The sequence below is a fragment of the Parasteatoda tepidariorum genome, chromosome 3 (assembly GCF_043381705.1).
Source record: "Parasteatoda tepidariorum isolate YZ-2023 chromosome 3, CAS_Ptep_4.0, whole genome shotgun sequence".
In the NCBI taxonomy this organism is placed as follows: Eukaryota; Metazoa; Arthropoda; class Arachnida; order Araneae; family Theridiidae; genus Parasteatoda; species Parasteatoda tepidariorum.
Genome location: NC_092206.1, coordinates 73,355,680 through 73,372,315, shown reverse-complemented (window position 1 = coordinate 73,372,315; position 16,636 = coordinate 73,355,680). Strand labels below are relative to the sequence as shown.

Here is a 16,636-nt window from a genome sequence, read left to right as displayed (position 1 = left end):
CATTAGATTTTATGAATTTTTCACTCTTTTTTGAAAGATGTTTACCTTACCATCATTTTGGAAATAATCATTAGTGTATTACTTCATCGTTTTTTCTTCTTTTTAAGATTATTTAAAAAAAATGTTTTTTTTTAGTTGGGTTTAACTATAAAAAAAAATGGCTTTTTGTAGCGATTGAGAAAACAGGAAAAATCAGTTATCCGGAATATCGATGGTCTCAATCGTTCCAGATAATCGGTTCCTTACTGTACTTAATTTATAAAAAACGCTCAGTAGGTTTAGAGACTTTTTTTTTTAAAATAAAAAGGGAGTAAAAATTAAACCATTTATGATATTGTCAAAAAGCAATTTTAGAAAGATATAAAAAAAATTTTTTTGTAACTATATTTATTGTTATAATTTACCTTTTTTCAGTTTCAGGTTGCGATTGATATTTAATTCAGATTTCCTTCTCTCTTGCTTTCGTTTCTCTAGATATTCAGGAGCTGACAGCAGTCGCTTGGTGGTGCTTTTTTCAGCAGAGTCTATAATAGATGGAAATTTCTAAGATTAAATATATATAATAAATTATTTGTACAGAAATAAACTATTTGTATTACAATAAAACACAAATTAAAATAAAACACACCAAAGAAAATAAGCTATTTAAGTACCGTATATCGCGGTGTATAAATAGCCCTCCTATTGTGCTATAGCAAATTTATGATATGTTGGGTGTATAAATTACTGAAAAATCCAAACATAAAAATTTTTAAAATTAAAAAACATTTAAAAAATTGAGTTATAATCAAAATGATGATTAAGTAGAATCCATTGCAGAGTGGTATTTGAAATACAACACAGATGATGTTCTGGAATCTTCAAATTTGTAGCTTTATGGTGTGTTTTAAAAGTTTCCATTTGTGTTATGTTTCTTGAAATGTTCTTTAATAAATTATCTTAAATTTCCTTAATTTTTTATTATGTAATTTAAAATATTCTATAATATATAAAATATTTTTTATGTTTCTAAAATAAAATCTATATATGTAAAGAAAATACATATAAAGAAGAAAAAGTACAATTAATTGTATATAACATAAATATGGTTTTTGAAAGTGTTAAAATGTTGCAGGATTATTTATGTCTATTTTATTGTTTATAATGCATTGATATTTCCCGATCATCAAATGTCGGTCTTTATTGTTAGTGTATAAGTAGATTCCCTGATTTTCGTACTATTTGGGGTTTTAAAAAGTTGCCTAATACACCAGGATATACGATAAGTGTGAAACTTCTCTTAGAGCAATAGACAGGCATATTAGCAGATGCTGCAATATTAAATTATTAACTACCAGTTTAATTTAAAGTTAATGGCTTATTTTGTTATAAAAAACTAAGTTAAGGAGCTGTCTATAAATCTAAGAAGGAGGAGGTTCTTTAAATTGAGACTGTTGGTGACAAAGAAGGAGAGGCATGACATGTGGCTAAGTGTAACCTCACACATTTCAGTCAAAATAAAAACAATTGAAAACAGTATAATAAATATATTCATATAAATACATTTTTTTTCCTTCAAATTTAACATTTTAGAAAAAAGCACACATCTAACTATTATTGTTGTTATGCTATCATTGTTATTATAACAGATTGCTTAAGTTCAAAAATAAAATTTGAAGTATGACCTATAACTAGTTTTGATCTCCTAGTATACATTTATGTAAAGTAGCATAACATGTGAGAGGGAGGTAAGAGGGTAAGGTAAGTGTGGCATTTTATGACAAAGGGAAAAAAGGGGTGAAAAGTATTAAGAAAAGAGAATTTATAGATGATCCCTTTATAACATCCATTTCTCTAATTCTTTCAATCTTCTGTGTTCAGTTAAAAAATTAAATGCTTTAAAAAAAATTTAAAAAAAACATTAGGAGATACATATTGACTAAATAGATAAGTTATTTATCCCTGGTGATAATAAGATAAAGCTAGTGAGTAAAAAAATTACAATGCTTTAGAAATGAACAAAAAGTAGGTTGGTATCCCTGCAACTATTCAGATAATAAAAAATAACAACATGACTGAATAACATGAGCAATGCCTTTAGACTTTGTTGAATTAAGGAATCTCAAAAGAAGGAATTTCAAAAAAAAAGAGAGCAAAATTAAATAATTATAATTAATTTTGGGTACATTAAAAATGTTTTCATTAGAAGTTTTTTATAACTCCTTTACACATAACAAAAAAATAATCTTATTAAATAGATCAATTAAAATTAAACTTAGAAATGAAGTTACAATACAAAAATCTTACAGTTCTAAAAATAGACTTTCTGTTAATTTTAAATTGCCTGGTAAAATTTTGCAGTTTCCTGAAATTTAAAATATGCTGCTCTGCTTTTTAAGTATGTTAAATGGCTTTTTAACTAAACATATTTGAAAATACAAGTTATTAAGCATGACTTTATAAAAATTTTAATTTTCGATGAAATATAGAAACATGAAAATGAACACGCTTAAGATGCAAAAAAAAAAACATACCATCTTGCTTACTCTGACCCAATTCCATCACCAGTTGACGTGCATGAGATGGTATAACAGCATTGTAATTCTCCAGAATAACTCTTTTCAGTTGGAGACACCACTCTCGTTTTTGTTCTAAATTACGTGCCTGTTCAAAGTTCAAATCAAATATTAATAATATATTATATGGGTTTATTACATGAAGAATGTTATTAAAATTAAAAATTACAATAATTATTGCATCAATATCTCTATGTATAATTAAATATCTGTTCCATGACAGGCACATTGCATTTCTTATTAATTACCTAAAGACAATAAATTATTTTCATGCAGAGTTCATTAAAATTTTGAAAATGCAGAAACACTAATATAAATTCAATTAGTTGTTAACTTTTAAATCTGGCAATTATGAATAAAATAATCATTATAATACAGATTAAAAAATGTTTCAATACAGGTGAACTAAAGTTGTTTTTATTATAATTAATTTGATGGTTTTAATCAACATTTTAAGACTAATAAAAGTTTTGTTAACCAAGTTTGTAAGAAAGAGTAGGTAAGCAACCAAAGTAAGAAGGTAGAGTCGACAAATTTAATACATTGAAAACTATAAATATTGAACAATTTTCAAGTAATGTGAATGTTTACACAAATATAAATATAATAGGATCTCATAAAATCATTAAGTTGTAGTTTTGCAGACAATAATTTGATATGAAAATAGCAATTCCAAGCAATATTAAATTAAATACATATTTTTTTTAACACTTGTTATATCCATAATATTTAAAATTGTTTTAGTTACCTGGAATGTATATTGATATCTTGGATTGTCGAATGGTATGACATGAAAGCACAGAGGTTCCCCTTGAATGCTTTCGATGAGCATCAAATTTGAACACTGAAATATACATAAAATAGCTTGAATATAATTTCAAAATAAACAAAGAATATTTTTAAAAATTTTGTTATCCAATATATAACAATGTAGAACTAATATAAAAACAACTGTAAAGGAAAAAAACTATTATGATTTTTTTAAAGGTTATTCTAGATACTTATAAGATTTTCTAAATATTATCTTTTACATTATCTTACTCTTAGGAATTTTTCATAGTTTAACTAGTAAATAAGTCAAAATGAAAACAAATGCCACACGCATGAAAGTTTTAAGGTATTACTCTCAAAAGAAATACTCTCTTAAATCACATATGAACAAAAGGAAAATTAAATATGGAAATTAAATATTAAGGAAAATTTTAATCTAGAAATTACACTATTTTCAATTTTTGAAAAGTCTCTTTAAAAAACCTTGCATGAAATGGAGACATTTTTTTACCTTAAATACTATAAAGTTGAGGAATACACTGACATTATCATCCTTGCCTTGTAATAGCAAATCATGGATTTGAAATAGCAAATAAAAATATGACAATCAAAATGTAAACTAAAATAAATCTATGACAAAAAGATTTACTTAACAAATATTTATGATTTTGATTGAAAATCAAAATACATGAATGGCTGAACTACTTCACTAATGACATACTAACAGAATATTAAGATGTTAATGAGAAAAAAACTAGCTAAACATCATAAACGTAATACAAATTAATTGATTCTCCAGAAAAGTGAACAGAATGAAAAAGAGTAAAAAATATCTGAGGAAAGAAAAAAAAAATAAAAATAAATAAAAACTAAAAGAATATTCAGTAACAGTATCATGCATTACAATTACTTTAATATAAAATTACAACTTTAATGCTCCCAAACATAAATGACATGTTATTAAAAACATATAACATGCGTTTAAAAATTTAGATTAATCTAAGCATTACCATAATATGAGTCTTGTAACTCAATATTCCTTCTTCTTTCTTCTTTGCAATCAATAACATTTTATCAAAGAGGAAGAGATGTCTTAATGCCTTTGCTCTATACATGCGAAAAGCTCCTTCAGCTACTAACTCACCATAGGTTGTTAAATCTTGCCCCTACAAAAAATATGTTCCCATTTTAAGAATAAAATTTGCGATGATAAAAATCAAAATATTATCCTATTTACATTCGATAACCAAAATAGAATGTATCATCCAGATATGTATTTCTAAAACCAAAAGAGCTATCCTTACCTCCCATCCATAAAGCAAACTTTGAATCTCTTGAACTCTTACAGCGTGTTCATGCTTACGCTTCATATCGTTGATATGGTAGGCAATTCCAGTCATAACAGATAATGCGTTTTTAACATCACAGTAGCCATCACATTCTTTATTAGCATGTTTAACCATATTCTAAACAATAAAAGAAACATATTCATATTAAATATATGAAAGCTTTTAATATGTGTTAAATTTTAAAAGTAATTAAATCATATTGAAAACTTTAAAAAAAAAATTAATAGGATCATATTTTTCACAATTAAACATTGAACTTTTATAAAGGATCAAATTTTTAATAACTATTAAGGAATATTGAAAGTTTGAAACATATAAAGTAATCAACTAAAACCAGACGCTTAAATCAAATTTGTAATAACAGAATAAAGTTTACATGAATTAATTTAATGAATTTAAGTCTTCAAATAAAGTTATCTTTATGATTGAAAAATATATAGTTTTAGCCCAAGCAAAAGTAGCCACTCTTGTTTTTACTAATGATTTTAACATATTTTTTCTAATATCAACAGGAAAATTACTCATAGGATTTTAATTAATGATTAATGCATAATATTTCCAGTGATATTATATTTCTAAATTATAGATTTCCAGTAAACTATATTTTTAACTTCCTTAATGCACTTTGTTAAACAAAATTGAATCTATGATTATTTTTTTAGTAAATATGAGTAAAATAAAACAAAATTCACCTGCAATAATAAATGATACTTAAGAATCCTTTGAACAGGCTTTAGTAGAAATGAACCTAAAGGAAGACTATGTTGAAGGGCCATTTGACGTTCCTGCAAATGATAAATACATGAAATTAACAAATCAAGAATATTAAGTAAACCAAAATAGATATTTCAATTAACAAAACGGTGACACTGTTTTAATAATATAGTGATAAATGTTTACAACAGTTTCAATTTAGAAAGGAATTAAATTTAAGAAGAAGTATTTTAGAACTGTACATAAATTCATATAACATCTATCTTACAAAATTTAGAGTCCTATTAAAGAAATTCATATGAATTTCCCATTTAAGCTCATAAAAAAAACACTACTCCTTTTTGCAAGTTTTCAATTAAGAATTTATAATAAGAAAAATTTTATTGTCTTAAAACATTTTTTTTTAACAAGTCTGAAACAGATTTTTAAAATACTAAACCAGACTTTTTTAGAAACTTAAATAAACTGTCAGTTGCTGAGAGAAAAATTTTATTAAACAATTTTTTTCAGCTTTTAACATTACTTTCTTCCACAACATTCAGAGTAACAACCAAATAAAAACTCACTTTAAATATTTCAGCAGTTTCACAATTTCCCATGAGTTCAGTCAAAATAGAAACAGTCCTGAAATGATAGTTTACATTTAAATTTATGCAATTAATACAAAATAATAAAGTATTAAAAGGCTAAAAATTTTTGAGAAAAAATTACATACATTTTTTTAATAATAATTTAATAAACAGTTTAGCTATTAAGCTAATGAAAATCTAAATTCTGTATACACCCACATTAGACAAAATGGAAAAAAACCAAATTGCATTGCAGCAAAGAATGCAAGTTTTCCACTGAATGAAGTTTTTAAGTTCAATTAAGTGGTTAAAAACTTTGTATTCAATTAAGTGGCTAAAAACTTTGTATTCAATTAAGTGGTTAAAAACTTGGTATAGATAAACAATTTTCAAAGTAAAAGCACACTTAAGACAAAAAACATTAACTATAATTTAATAAAGTTAAGAAAAAATAATTATAATCTTACCTAGGATAATTTGTACAATATTGGGTATAAACTTCAAAACCAGTGCTGTTTTTTACAAAACACCTAGCAACAGCTACGGGATCCAGCCCACAAGATTCCAATTCAGTTAAAAACAAGCTGAAAAAATTTAATATAAACTAAGAGCTAAGAAATATATAAGTATACATTTAAATAAATGTCAATGATTATTCAGTTTAAGAGATATTAAAACAATAAGCAAGTAGAAAATAATCAGAATAAAAAAAATTATAAAAATTAAGTCAATCCTGAAAATAATGAAATATTGGGAAATAAACATTACCTATTAAATCTATAAATATCTTCAATATTACTAAATAGTTCTTCTAAATATTGTTGACTAATTTTAGCTTCTTGTGCATTTCCAATATGCTTAAGATAACCCTATAAAGGAAAAAAAGATCTCAGTTGGGATTGAATTTAAGAAAAATTGAAGACAAAATAAAACACACAAAATATTTATATTTATTTATTTTTGTAATTTTAATATATACATGATTAAATGCTAAATGTCTTAGGAAATCGAATTTAACTTTTGGCATCTAGTTTAAAGATTTAAAACACACTCCCTACAAAATATTTAAACAAAAACCTATTATAACAGTTTGTTTGGTAAACATTAAAAAAGAAGCTAAAACACAACTACGGCATTGACCTCAGTGTAAAAACACCCTTTCCAGAAGAAGAAATTAAGAGAGAGAAAAAAAATTATCTATTTGGCACCAGTCCATGTCTTGAGGAAGCTTTGGTACCAAAGGGCTCTTAGTCGGTAAAAAACACTCACATTTACGAAAGAGTAAGAATATAATAATTTGAACAAGGGCACATTTAAACTTAAATGATTTAACGCAAATGTATGTATGCCAATAAAGTTTTCGACTCATGAATTCATTTTAGTTTGTAATATGGTTGATGAAGCACAACAAATACACAGCCCCAAGGCAAAATGTAGATGGAGAAAAAAAGTAGAACCTGGATAAGAAGAAATTTCGTTTCATCTCTTCGTTTTTGATAAAACTAACGAAATTTGATATTAATTAAATTTTTAAATTTATATATATTCAGTGATATTGGTATATCATGTTAAATTAGTCTAAACATAGTATTACTCATAATTAACAAAACTATCTATATAGAAAGTTTAGAGCACAGTTTATGAAACAGAATTCTCCAAACAAGGAAATTAATTTCAGATAAACCAGTTTTAGAAATAAAAAGTCTCCAAAATTAAATAAATAGATTTATTTGCTTGTCTTTAAACACTAAAAGGTATTTGAATATTATGCTCTTAGTAATGGAGTTTTTAGCATGTAGCTTAAGCATTAAAATTGCTTACTGCTGAAAATTTCATATTTTGAAATATTTAATTAAAAAACAACAGTTGTTTGTCATTAGATAATTTTACAAAAGCAAAGAGCTGTTATTCTTCCGTAACATGTTGGCTCCTGACAAATTTGCAATCTTGTGATAATTCTGAATGATTCAAAAAATAACAAATTAAAAAATTTAAAAAAATTAAAATTAATAAAAACGGAAGACGAATGTGTGTTTAGTTCAGAACTTTATATATATGTGTGTGTGTGTGTTTTTTAAATTTAATTAAGGCGAAATATTGGGATAATAGGACCTTGAATGAATATGGAAAATAATAGCTGGGATAGACATGCCCATAACATTTTCCTTCAAAATGAATGTTAAGGTTATTCAGGCAATAAACGAGAAAGAAAAATGCGTGACCATTTGTACTTTGCCGACTGCAAAACGATGGAGGGGAGTTGTTGAGATGATGGAAGCACGCAAAGGGAAAGGTTTGTTATTTTGCACCTGCAGATAAACACGAGGGGAGGAATAAAACATTGTGTGCGCTTGATAAACAGCTGGAAAGATCAAAGATGCGCTGCAAAGATCACACTTACGTCATGTTCTGATATATGATTCAACGCCGATTGCATAAGAAAACAGAACCTGTCAAGAGAGCTATAAAAGAAGAATTTGAACGCCTTATATGTGAATGAAATGCTATGAATGTTCACGAAATAAAATCCAATTAGATGCGGTGGAATTGAACGGTATATAAATTTAGACGAGAGAAAAATACTTTTAACTTGGGTGGTGGCAAACCTGTCAATTTCCAAAAATGGGACGTTCAAAGCTGCCAAACAGGAAGTTCAACCTTTCAACAATATTTATAGTGGTAATAAAATTTTGTAAGTAAATATTGCAAGCCAGGATTTAAAAAGATTAGAATTGCCAATCAGCTTTTAATACGTACACATCTTTGAATTACTTAAATGTCCTGGAAGGCATCTTTTGGGGTAAGATGATAAGAAATTAATAATCGATCAAATATAAATAGACCCCATTTCACAGAAATGTTAGATTTTTTAGTTAAATGTTAGATGAAACAAGTTTTTTTTTTGTCTTTAATTTACTTCTATAATTTGTTTTTTCTTTTTTTTTTCACGACAGAAAATCTTAAATAAGAAAAGTATAGTTATGTTTAGTTCATAGAAAACTTTTAAATCCAGTTTAAGAAAAAATTAACTCTGTTGCAAGAAAACTGAGTGAGAAAATGGAAGATGAATTGTCAAGATATAAAATCCACCATTCTGCGTCAAACGTAAATAATACCAAATCTAGGTAAACAGAGCGAAACGGTGTTACAAACTGAATCTGACGGGAGTTGACGAAAATATGAGGAAAGATAACGAGGGGTATTTTAAGTTCCTGGGCTTGTATTTAAAATGAATAGGGCGAATTCTTTGAAACAAATAGAGGAATAAAAAATAAATTAATAAATATTATTAACAGAAAAATAGGAATAATAATCGTATGAAATTTCGTGAAGAAAAGTTAATTCGATGAATAACATCAAAGAATATCATAATTTTCGGATTATCATCACAAGATCACCCGCTGTATATCTTAGCTTCTAAATGAATCCAATTTCAAACTAGGTTATCATGAAATTATGTAAACTATAATATAGATATAACGTCGCCACTAATTACAGAGTCGATTAACTCTCTCGCCAAGGTATCTTAAAACTTTCAATTTCTCACGTATAAATGATAAATCACGTCGTTACTGGAGTAAAAAAACATGGTGCCTATCAATCTTCGCCGCCAAGTAGATAAATGCCACATTTTTCCCGTTCTTCGAAGCTTAATTAACCGCAGATGTTTTACGATCACGACAACATACCTGTGTGACGTCATGAGTATATTGGGGAACAAAAGAATCCGGCTGCCAAATAAAGTTCCGCCCATTATACTTGTTTGCACATTAAATTGGAATTGGTGATGATTGAAACATAAAATGATGTACCAATCAAAAGAGTTAAAAACAAACAAGATCGTAAAAATTAATGGAAGGTTAGATCTGGTGTTATAAAACACCACTTGTAGCAGATTGAGAAATCATTAAAAGATAGCAATATCAACCTTAATTCGATTGATACCAGTGGAATTTCCAATCAAACCTATTACACTCCAGCATTTTACGGTGAAACGTGGAATATCACTGATAAGTTAAGAAATAGTTCGAACCTTAGGGAGAAAATGCTACGTTAAAAATAGCCAATTTCGTTTTTTATTTTTTTCCCTTCCCTCCCATAAAGAATTTACTTTTATTGAAACCTTTTAATCTTGTAAAATAATAAATTAACAAGTTAAGAAAATGTGAGTTTGTTTGGAAACTCAGTAAATTTAAAATTTAAGAATGTGGTCGAAAAACGAGCTTAAAAAGTTAATAAAAAAATAAACGACTAGAATTTTTTTTCTTCTTTGATACTTTTCATTTAGCGAAATGTAGACCTCCGTCAACTCTTATTTTATTTATGAAAATTATTATTTTTTTAATGAAAAAAAAATAAATTTAAATTTAAAATTAATACAATAAAGCATAAGAATTCGAAAACAGGTGAAAGTAGAATAGATAGAATTTTTAAAAAGAAAAAATAAACTTTAAAAAGAAATGCATTTTAAAATTTTGAGCTATTTGACACATAAATTATTGTTACGATAACACAAATCTGAATTAAATAAACTTGGATCTTAAATTGACCGTTAAAATACAGTTTAAAAAAGTTGATTGTTAACTTACATAATTAAACAAACTTTACCTCCCTCAAAAGATAAGTTAAATTTTTATTTGCACTGAAGAGGAATTTTTTTTAAAAAAAATTAAATTAAGTATCGAAACTCATAAATAACACTGATTGAAAATTAATATTTGCACGAAAAAATATTAAATGCACCATTTGAAAAAATAATTATTGCTCTTCTCAGATTTTCATGCACTTATAGCACACGCCTGAATAAGTTTCAATTACATTTTCTAAACATCATCGCTTCCTTGATTTAATTCCTATATACATTGCGCATTGGTTTCCTTAAGAACTCATTATTTTAATTCTAACGGAACAAATTTTTAAATTTTCCTAAGCCGCTGAAAGCAGAGTAAAAAATAAAGAAGACGTAGGAAAAAAGTGGCAATTGACATTCTTTTAAAATACTATATTACGCAAATCAAGCCAGAGAGTGAAAACGAAGTCAAGCACAGATGAATGCTAATGAAGAAGGGGCACACGATCGACATATTAAAAACCTTAACCCAAATCTATTTCATCGCAAGGCAAAAAAAAAGTTTTTTTTTTTTTTTTTTTTTTTTTTTTTATGAAGTTGCTGTACGGCATGGCATCAAGTGAAAAGTTAGGAATCGGATCTTTTTTAACAACGGAAAACTGGTGGTTCTACTACCATAAAATTTTTTTTTCCAAGGAATTTAAAATAATAAATTAAATTAAATCAGGTTAACACAACATTAAAAAGGTAACACAAATAGAAATGGATCAACAATTTCGACTTCATATTTTATGCAAAACGAAAACAGTTTAAATAAATTAGAAATTTTTAAGACAAACATTATTAGTTCGTCGCTTAATATAATTCGCGATCGCAACGCTCGAGTACGCCGTCTAGCGGGAGCCTGTAAATATCGGACATTAATTTATCACGTTTTCATTTAGTTCCATCAAAGTCATTGACTGAATCAGACGCCATTTTTTAGCAGCAAATAAGAAACAAAATTTCCCTAAGGAAAAGGCCGAAGAACTTGAAAAAAATCTCCAGAATATNCTTTAACATCTAAGGATTGGCATCAAGTGAAAAGTTGGGAATCGGATCTTTTTTAACAACGGAAAACTGGTGGTTCTTCTACCATAAAAAATTATTTTCCAAGGAATTTAAAATAATAAATTAAATTAAATCAGGTTAACGCAACATTAAAAAGGTAACACAAATAGAAATGGATCAACAATTTTGACTTCATATTTTATGCAAAACGAAACAGTTTAAATAAGTTAGAAATTTTTAAGACAAACATTGTTAGTTCGCCACTTAATTATTATTATGTATTTAATATTATTTCATTTTTTCGAGAATGAACACTGTTATAGACTTCAGCAAAACAATATAATTTCATTAAAGTTAATAATAAAATAAATAAATAAAAATTAACATGCTTTGAACAACACAACACTCATTTTGAGTTCTTGTCTCGCAGACTTGAAAGTTAAAATTCGATGAAATAAGTTCCAGGCAACAAAAGTTATTTTTAATAAAGTTTCCAAAGAGTCAGCATTAACTAAAATAAATCAATTAAATTATAAATGCGATGTAAATGTAAAGTATTGTTATAAAATTCATTAATTTACTATGAATACAAAAATTTTGTAGGTGGTCTAGTCCTAGTCCACTTATTGTACTAGATGGTGTTTAGAAGTACTCAATGCATCCAGCTTGGAGTAGTTCAAGGTACAATTTTGTCACTAGATCAGTCAAGGTGCAAAAAATTGGTATTACAGAATAATGTTTCCAACCAAACTTAATTATGTTTTTAAATTTTAGTAAAGTGCCATAAAGTTTCCAAACATTGGGGGGGGGGGGGGGNGGGGGGTGCTAAAAAGTAGAAAATCAAACAAAATTTCCCTTATCAAAGGCATAAAAGATCTGAAATGACCTACAATTCAACAGATAGTAACTGTTCTTACAGGTAACAACTATACATACTGAATGCAGAGGTTCTCTTCTACTAGGTCACACTCAGTAGTCTGCACCGAGTCTCATTAAGAATCATCGATGCTTGAACGATATTATGATTTAATTGAACTAAAAACAGCGAAAGTTATTTCAGAATTGATGCTACGTTCAATGCATATTTAATTTTTCAGAACATCGTAACAAAAAGTTATTGTTCTTCGTTTAATTTGAACCGAATTGTTTCGACGCGTTCCCTGAATTTGCTACATGTTTGCTTTAGGCATTAAATGGTAAATTTAATCGCATTAAACTGTGACTCATGTCTTAGCATACTTTTAAAAAGATTAAATTTTGATATCGTATAAATCGCATTTAAAGATTAAATAATCGTATTTAAATATTAAATACGATTCTAAGTGACACGACTTCTCCAATTTTAGGAGGAGACAAACATTTCTAATGATTTAACTTGAAGTAAGCCAACGATTTTAGTTTAAGATTTTGCACCCTCACGTCGCATTCCGCATGCTCAGGTATGTTTAAGCTGTTTTTCGAAGCTCAGCAAATGGAAATAAAAAAGCCATAGTTTAAGTGCCTTCCTTACACTTGAAGCACTGAGATGAATTTATACAACATATATAATCTTGCCATAAAGAATTATCTGGGCTACAACCAACACCTCCTAGAATAAGGAAGGCCTCAGCTTGGATCAATTTAGTAGTCCGATGTGACGAAGTTAACTGCGCAGTTGATTAAAAATAAGAAAGATGTCATAACGTTCGGGGTACTAAGCTGCGCAGTGGTTAAAAATACGAAATATGTCATTACGTTTGGACTACTAAAGGATATTTATGGTAACCCGTGCAGAGGCCTACTCTTTTCTAGGAGGTGTTGCTACAACAGACAAATAACCTAAATATTTTAAAATTCATTAAACTGTTTTAAAAATCGCCAATTTGGCGACATTTTCCCACCTAAATGAAAATTATCAAAATTACTGCCGTATTCTCAGTTTTTGCAAATTTTTATGAGCCCAGGTAATGTAGCAAGGAAGTAAGTTTTTAAATAATAAAAAATTAGACTACTAACGCTTTTAATTTTCACATAACTGTGGCTTTTCTCCATACTGACGTTTCACGCCATTTTCAAACTAAGCGTAGACAGCGCTAGCTTTAGATAGGCTAAATTTTACCTAACAGTCACGAGTAACAGTTGCTAACTCACAGCAGTTATAAAAATAGCATATTATTCGTAAAAAAAGCATCAATTCATATTACGACAGAGCCTTCGAAAAACAGTCTTAAGATCTGCGCAGTACCTACGCTACGATATGCTACGTGAGCGTGGAAAATCTCTCTAATAAACCAATTACAGGTATTTAATATAAACATACCTCGATAATTTCGTTTAGGTCACGAACATAGGTTTTTTCAGTGTCCACAATCTCGAGGACCACTCTGTCTGTGTGACTAAGATTCGGGTCGACCCAACGAGGCCTGTTACTGACGGGTCCGCCCGTGGTTGATGTTCCGGAGCCAACGCCGCTCGACCCATCACGGGGCGGCCCCACCCGACTGCTGGCATCTTCATTATAGTGATTGTCATCGTCGTCATCATCATCGTCCAAAGATTCGATGCTGGCGAGATAGGATTTCTTCACATCCAGGCTGTTGCGAGGCAGTGAGGAGGATGAGGAACTTGATGAGGAAGAGACAGAACTGCTACTCAGGGGTCGTTTCTTTTCCTGCGAATGAAAATGCGCAAAACATGAAAAAAATAATAACAATATTCACAGTATAAAGTAATTGAGACAAAATGTAAAAATATTTATTTCCCTAAACCAGGGATGGGTAAACTACGGCCCGCAGACCAGAACGTATGGGAAATTTTATAAGCAACAACCACAGCCCCCTCAGCCACATGGCGATATATTTAAAAGTTTATTCCGAAAACAGGTCATCTCCAGGATATGGCATGTTTTCAAACTAAATAGATGTTTCACTGCCAAAAATAGACTATAACTAGCAAGTAGTAGGACATGAATTTTTATATCCTAACTGTGTATCTACGTCAACTGAACTTCAATATGTAAGAAATTCAATGTTGGAGGGGGGGGGAAAGTGGAGTTTCGAACACATCGATTCAATTCTACTATGTAATATTTTGCTTAAAATTCATAATATACTGAATAATATTTATTATACATGGAACAATTCTATCATAAAATATTTATTTCAATGTTTATTTTACATGGAATAATTGTACTATATAACATTTATCTTCAGATTTAGATGTAGGGGTTGAGTTCATTATGTACTATATAACATTTATCTTAAGATTTATATGTTGGGATTGAGTTCATTATGCTTCATAATGGGATCAAAACTGAAGGTGATATTTGCAGAAAAAAAAAATCATTTAGGCAGTCACGATATGATCAGTTCGGAGCAAAACTAATTTGTCCCTTTTATTTTGCACTATCTAAGTATAAGAGGAGGGGAGGAATTCCTAATTTGCCGAAATATAGTTACGTAATATTTTAATGCTACCTATCTTTAAATAAAGAAAAAGAACACGTTTTGTAGAGAAAGACATTAAAAAATAAATAAATAAAAAACAGGTGTAAGGATTCCCATACACGAAAAAAGAAAGAAATAAAATAATAAAATTGAATGTAGGTAAAAAAAATAAAAAGAAATTACCTGAAAAGCACTGTCGGAATAGCTGCGTTTGCTGTATGCTCGAATGGGACGGTGTCCTGTAAAGGGTGCCTTCTTCCCTCCTCCTGGATCACAAGGGGGAGGACCGGAAGCCGGATGTGAGGAAGGTGCAGAATGTTGTTCACTAGATGGAGCGCCGGAAGTGCCATTTTCAAGGGTGTTTTTCGCCACAATCGTGTCGAACATATCCAGTAGACTCGATGATAAGTCTACCGATGTACCTGCAAAAAGAAACCATATTTTGAATTCCCTGGTAGTCAGTCAAAAATTATTTTAATACAATATTAAAAATATATTTTTAACATTTTCAAGAAGAAAAAATATATACGATTTGTGATAGTCTCCAATAAAAAAAAACATGTTTCAAGTTTTAAACAATGCTTTTTTTTTCTTACTTTTATTTAATGAAAATAGATTGATTTTTAATTAGTTTTAGCACAACTGCTTATTTTTCTCAAGTTCATATACTCTAGTTTTCAGGAGATTTAATACAAAATTATTGAGAAAAAAAAATCCCTCATTCCTTATTGGTGAACTATGAGGTTTTAAGAACATGTTGAAAAATTAGGAACAGGTCTAGATTTTAAATAACATCCGAGTAAACTTATATCCATATTTTTATTTTCGATCAATTCTAAAATAATTTTCCAGTTATTAAAAAAAAAATTATGACTTAAAATGCACTCAATATCCACTGGACATAAGAGTTCTATTTTGGATACTGACATTTTCAATTTTGTGTTTACAACTTTTTTTTTAATTAACACACATATGTTCAACACTTCCTTGCACACTTTTCAGACAAATACTTTATTTTTAATCAAATATCCTAAGATATCTTTAACATCTAAGGATTAAGATTTGATAAAAATGAATAAAAGAAACATTTTACTGAGCTCAAATTGAATAGCAAACCGCTATCAATTTAAAAGTAAATTCCTAGAGATCCTTTGCTAAAAAAAGTAACAAAATTATTTATAAACAACTATAGAATTTAAGGTTATACGATGAGCCTCTGCAAATGGTATCGAAAATATAGGAAGTGCAAGTGATAGAGATAAATATAGACAAACACCATACCCTCAAAAAAATGTATTGATAAAAACTGTCGAATCATCTTTTTTTCCCGATATACTATGCAAATCCCCTAGTAACAGCTCGAAATTCGCATTACAGTTCAAGCAACTCCCAGATATTTTTTCCCCTTTGTCAGCGGTAAGATTTTATTTATGCAACAGTACAAGATGAATATGTCACGAACACGGAAGTTATTTTTCAAGTCGTAAATATTGGCTTTTTCTTCGGCGTTCAACTTTTTTTTCCCTACAAAGTTAGCCGCATCAGCTAAAAAGAAAATTTTTTTTTGGCTGGATACGGTGCGTAAAATAGCAGTTTCTAGTTTCTTTTAGAAACTAAAGACGCATCCAACCAC

General features: G+C 28.6%; 1 protein-coding gene across 1 annotated transcript in view; it reads right to left on the bottom strand.

Moving 5' to 3' along the window:
- LOC107440892 (uncharacterized) overlaps positions 1–16,636 on the bottom strand; it is an 80,743-nt gene that overhangs the window by 6,503 nt on the left and 57,604 nt on the right. The window contains exons 2-12 of the mRNA XM_016053961.3: positions 15,187–15,425; positions 13,878–14,228; positions 6,727–6,827; positions 6,426–6,542; positions 5,956–6,013; positions 5,368–5,460; positions 4,631–4,792; positions 4,337–4,492; positions 3,304–3,399; positions 2,514–2,643; positions 405–524 (exon numbers count right to left, since the gene is read on the bottom strand). Of these exons, the coding sequence (XP_015909447.2) occupies positions 405–524; positions 2,514–2,643; positions 3,304–3,399; positions 4,337–4,492; positions 4,631–4,792; positions 5,368–5,460; positions 5,956–6,013; positions 6,426–6,542; positions 6,727–6,827; positions 13,878–14,228; positions 15,187–15,425 (1,623 nt within the window). The remainder of the gene's footprint in view (positions 1–404; positions 525–2,513; positions 2,644–3,303; positions 3,400–4,336; positions 4,493–4,630; positions 4,793–5,367; positions 5,461–5,955; positions 6,014–6,425; positions 6,543–6,726; positions 6,828–13,877; positions 14,229–15,186; positions 15,426–16,636) is intronic.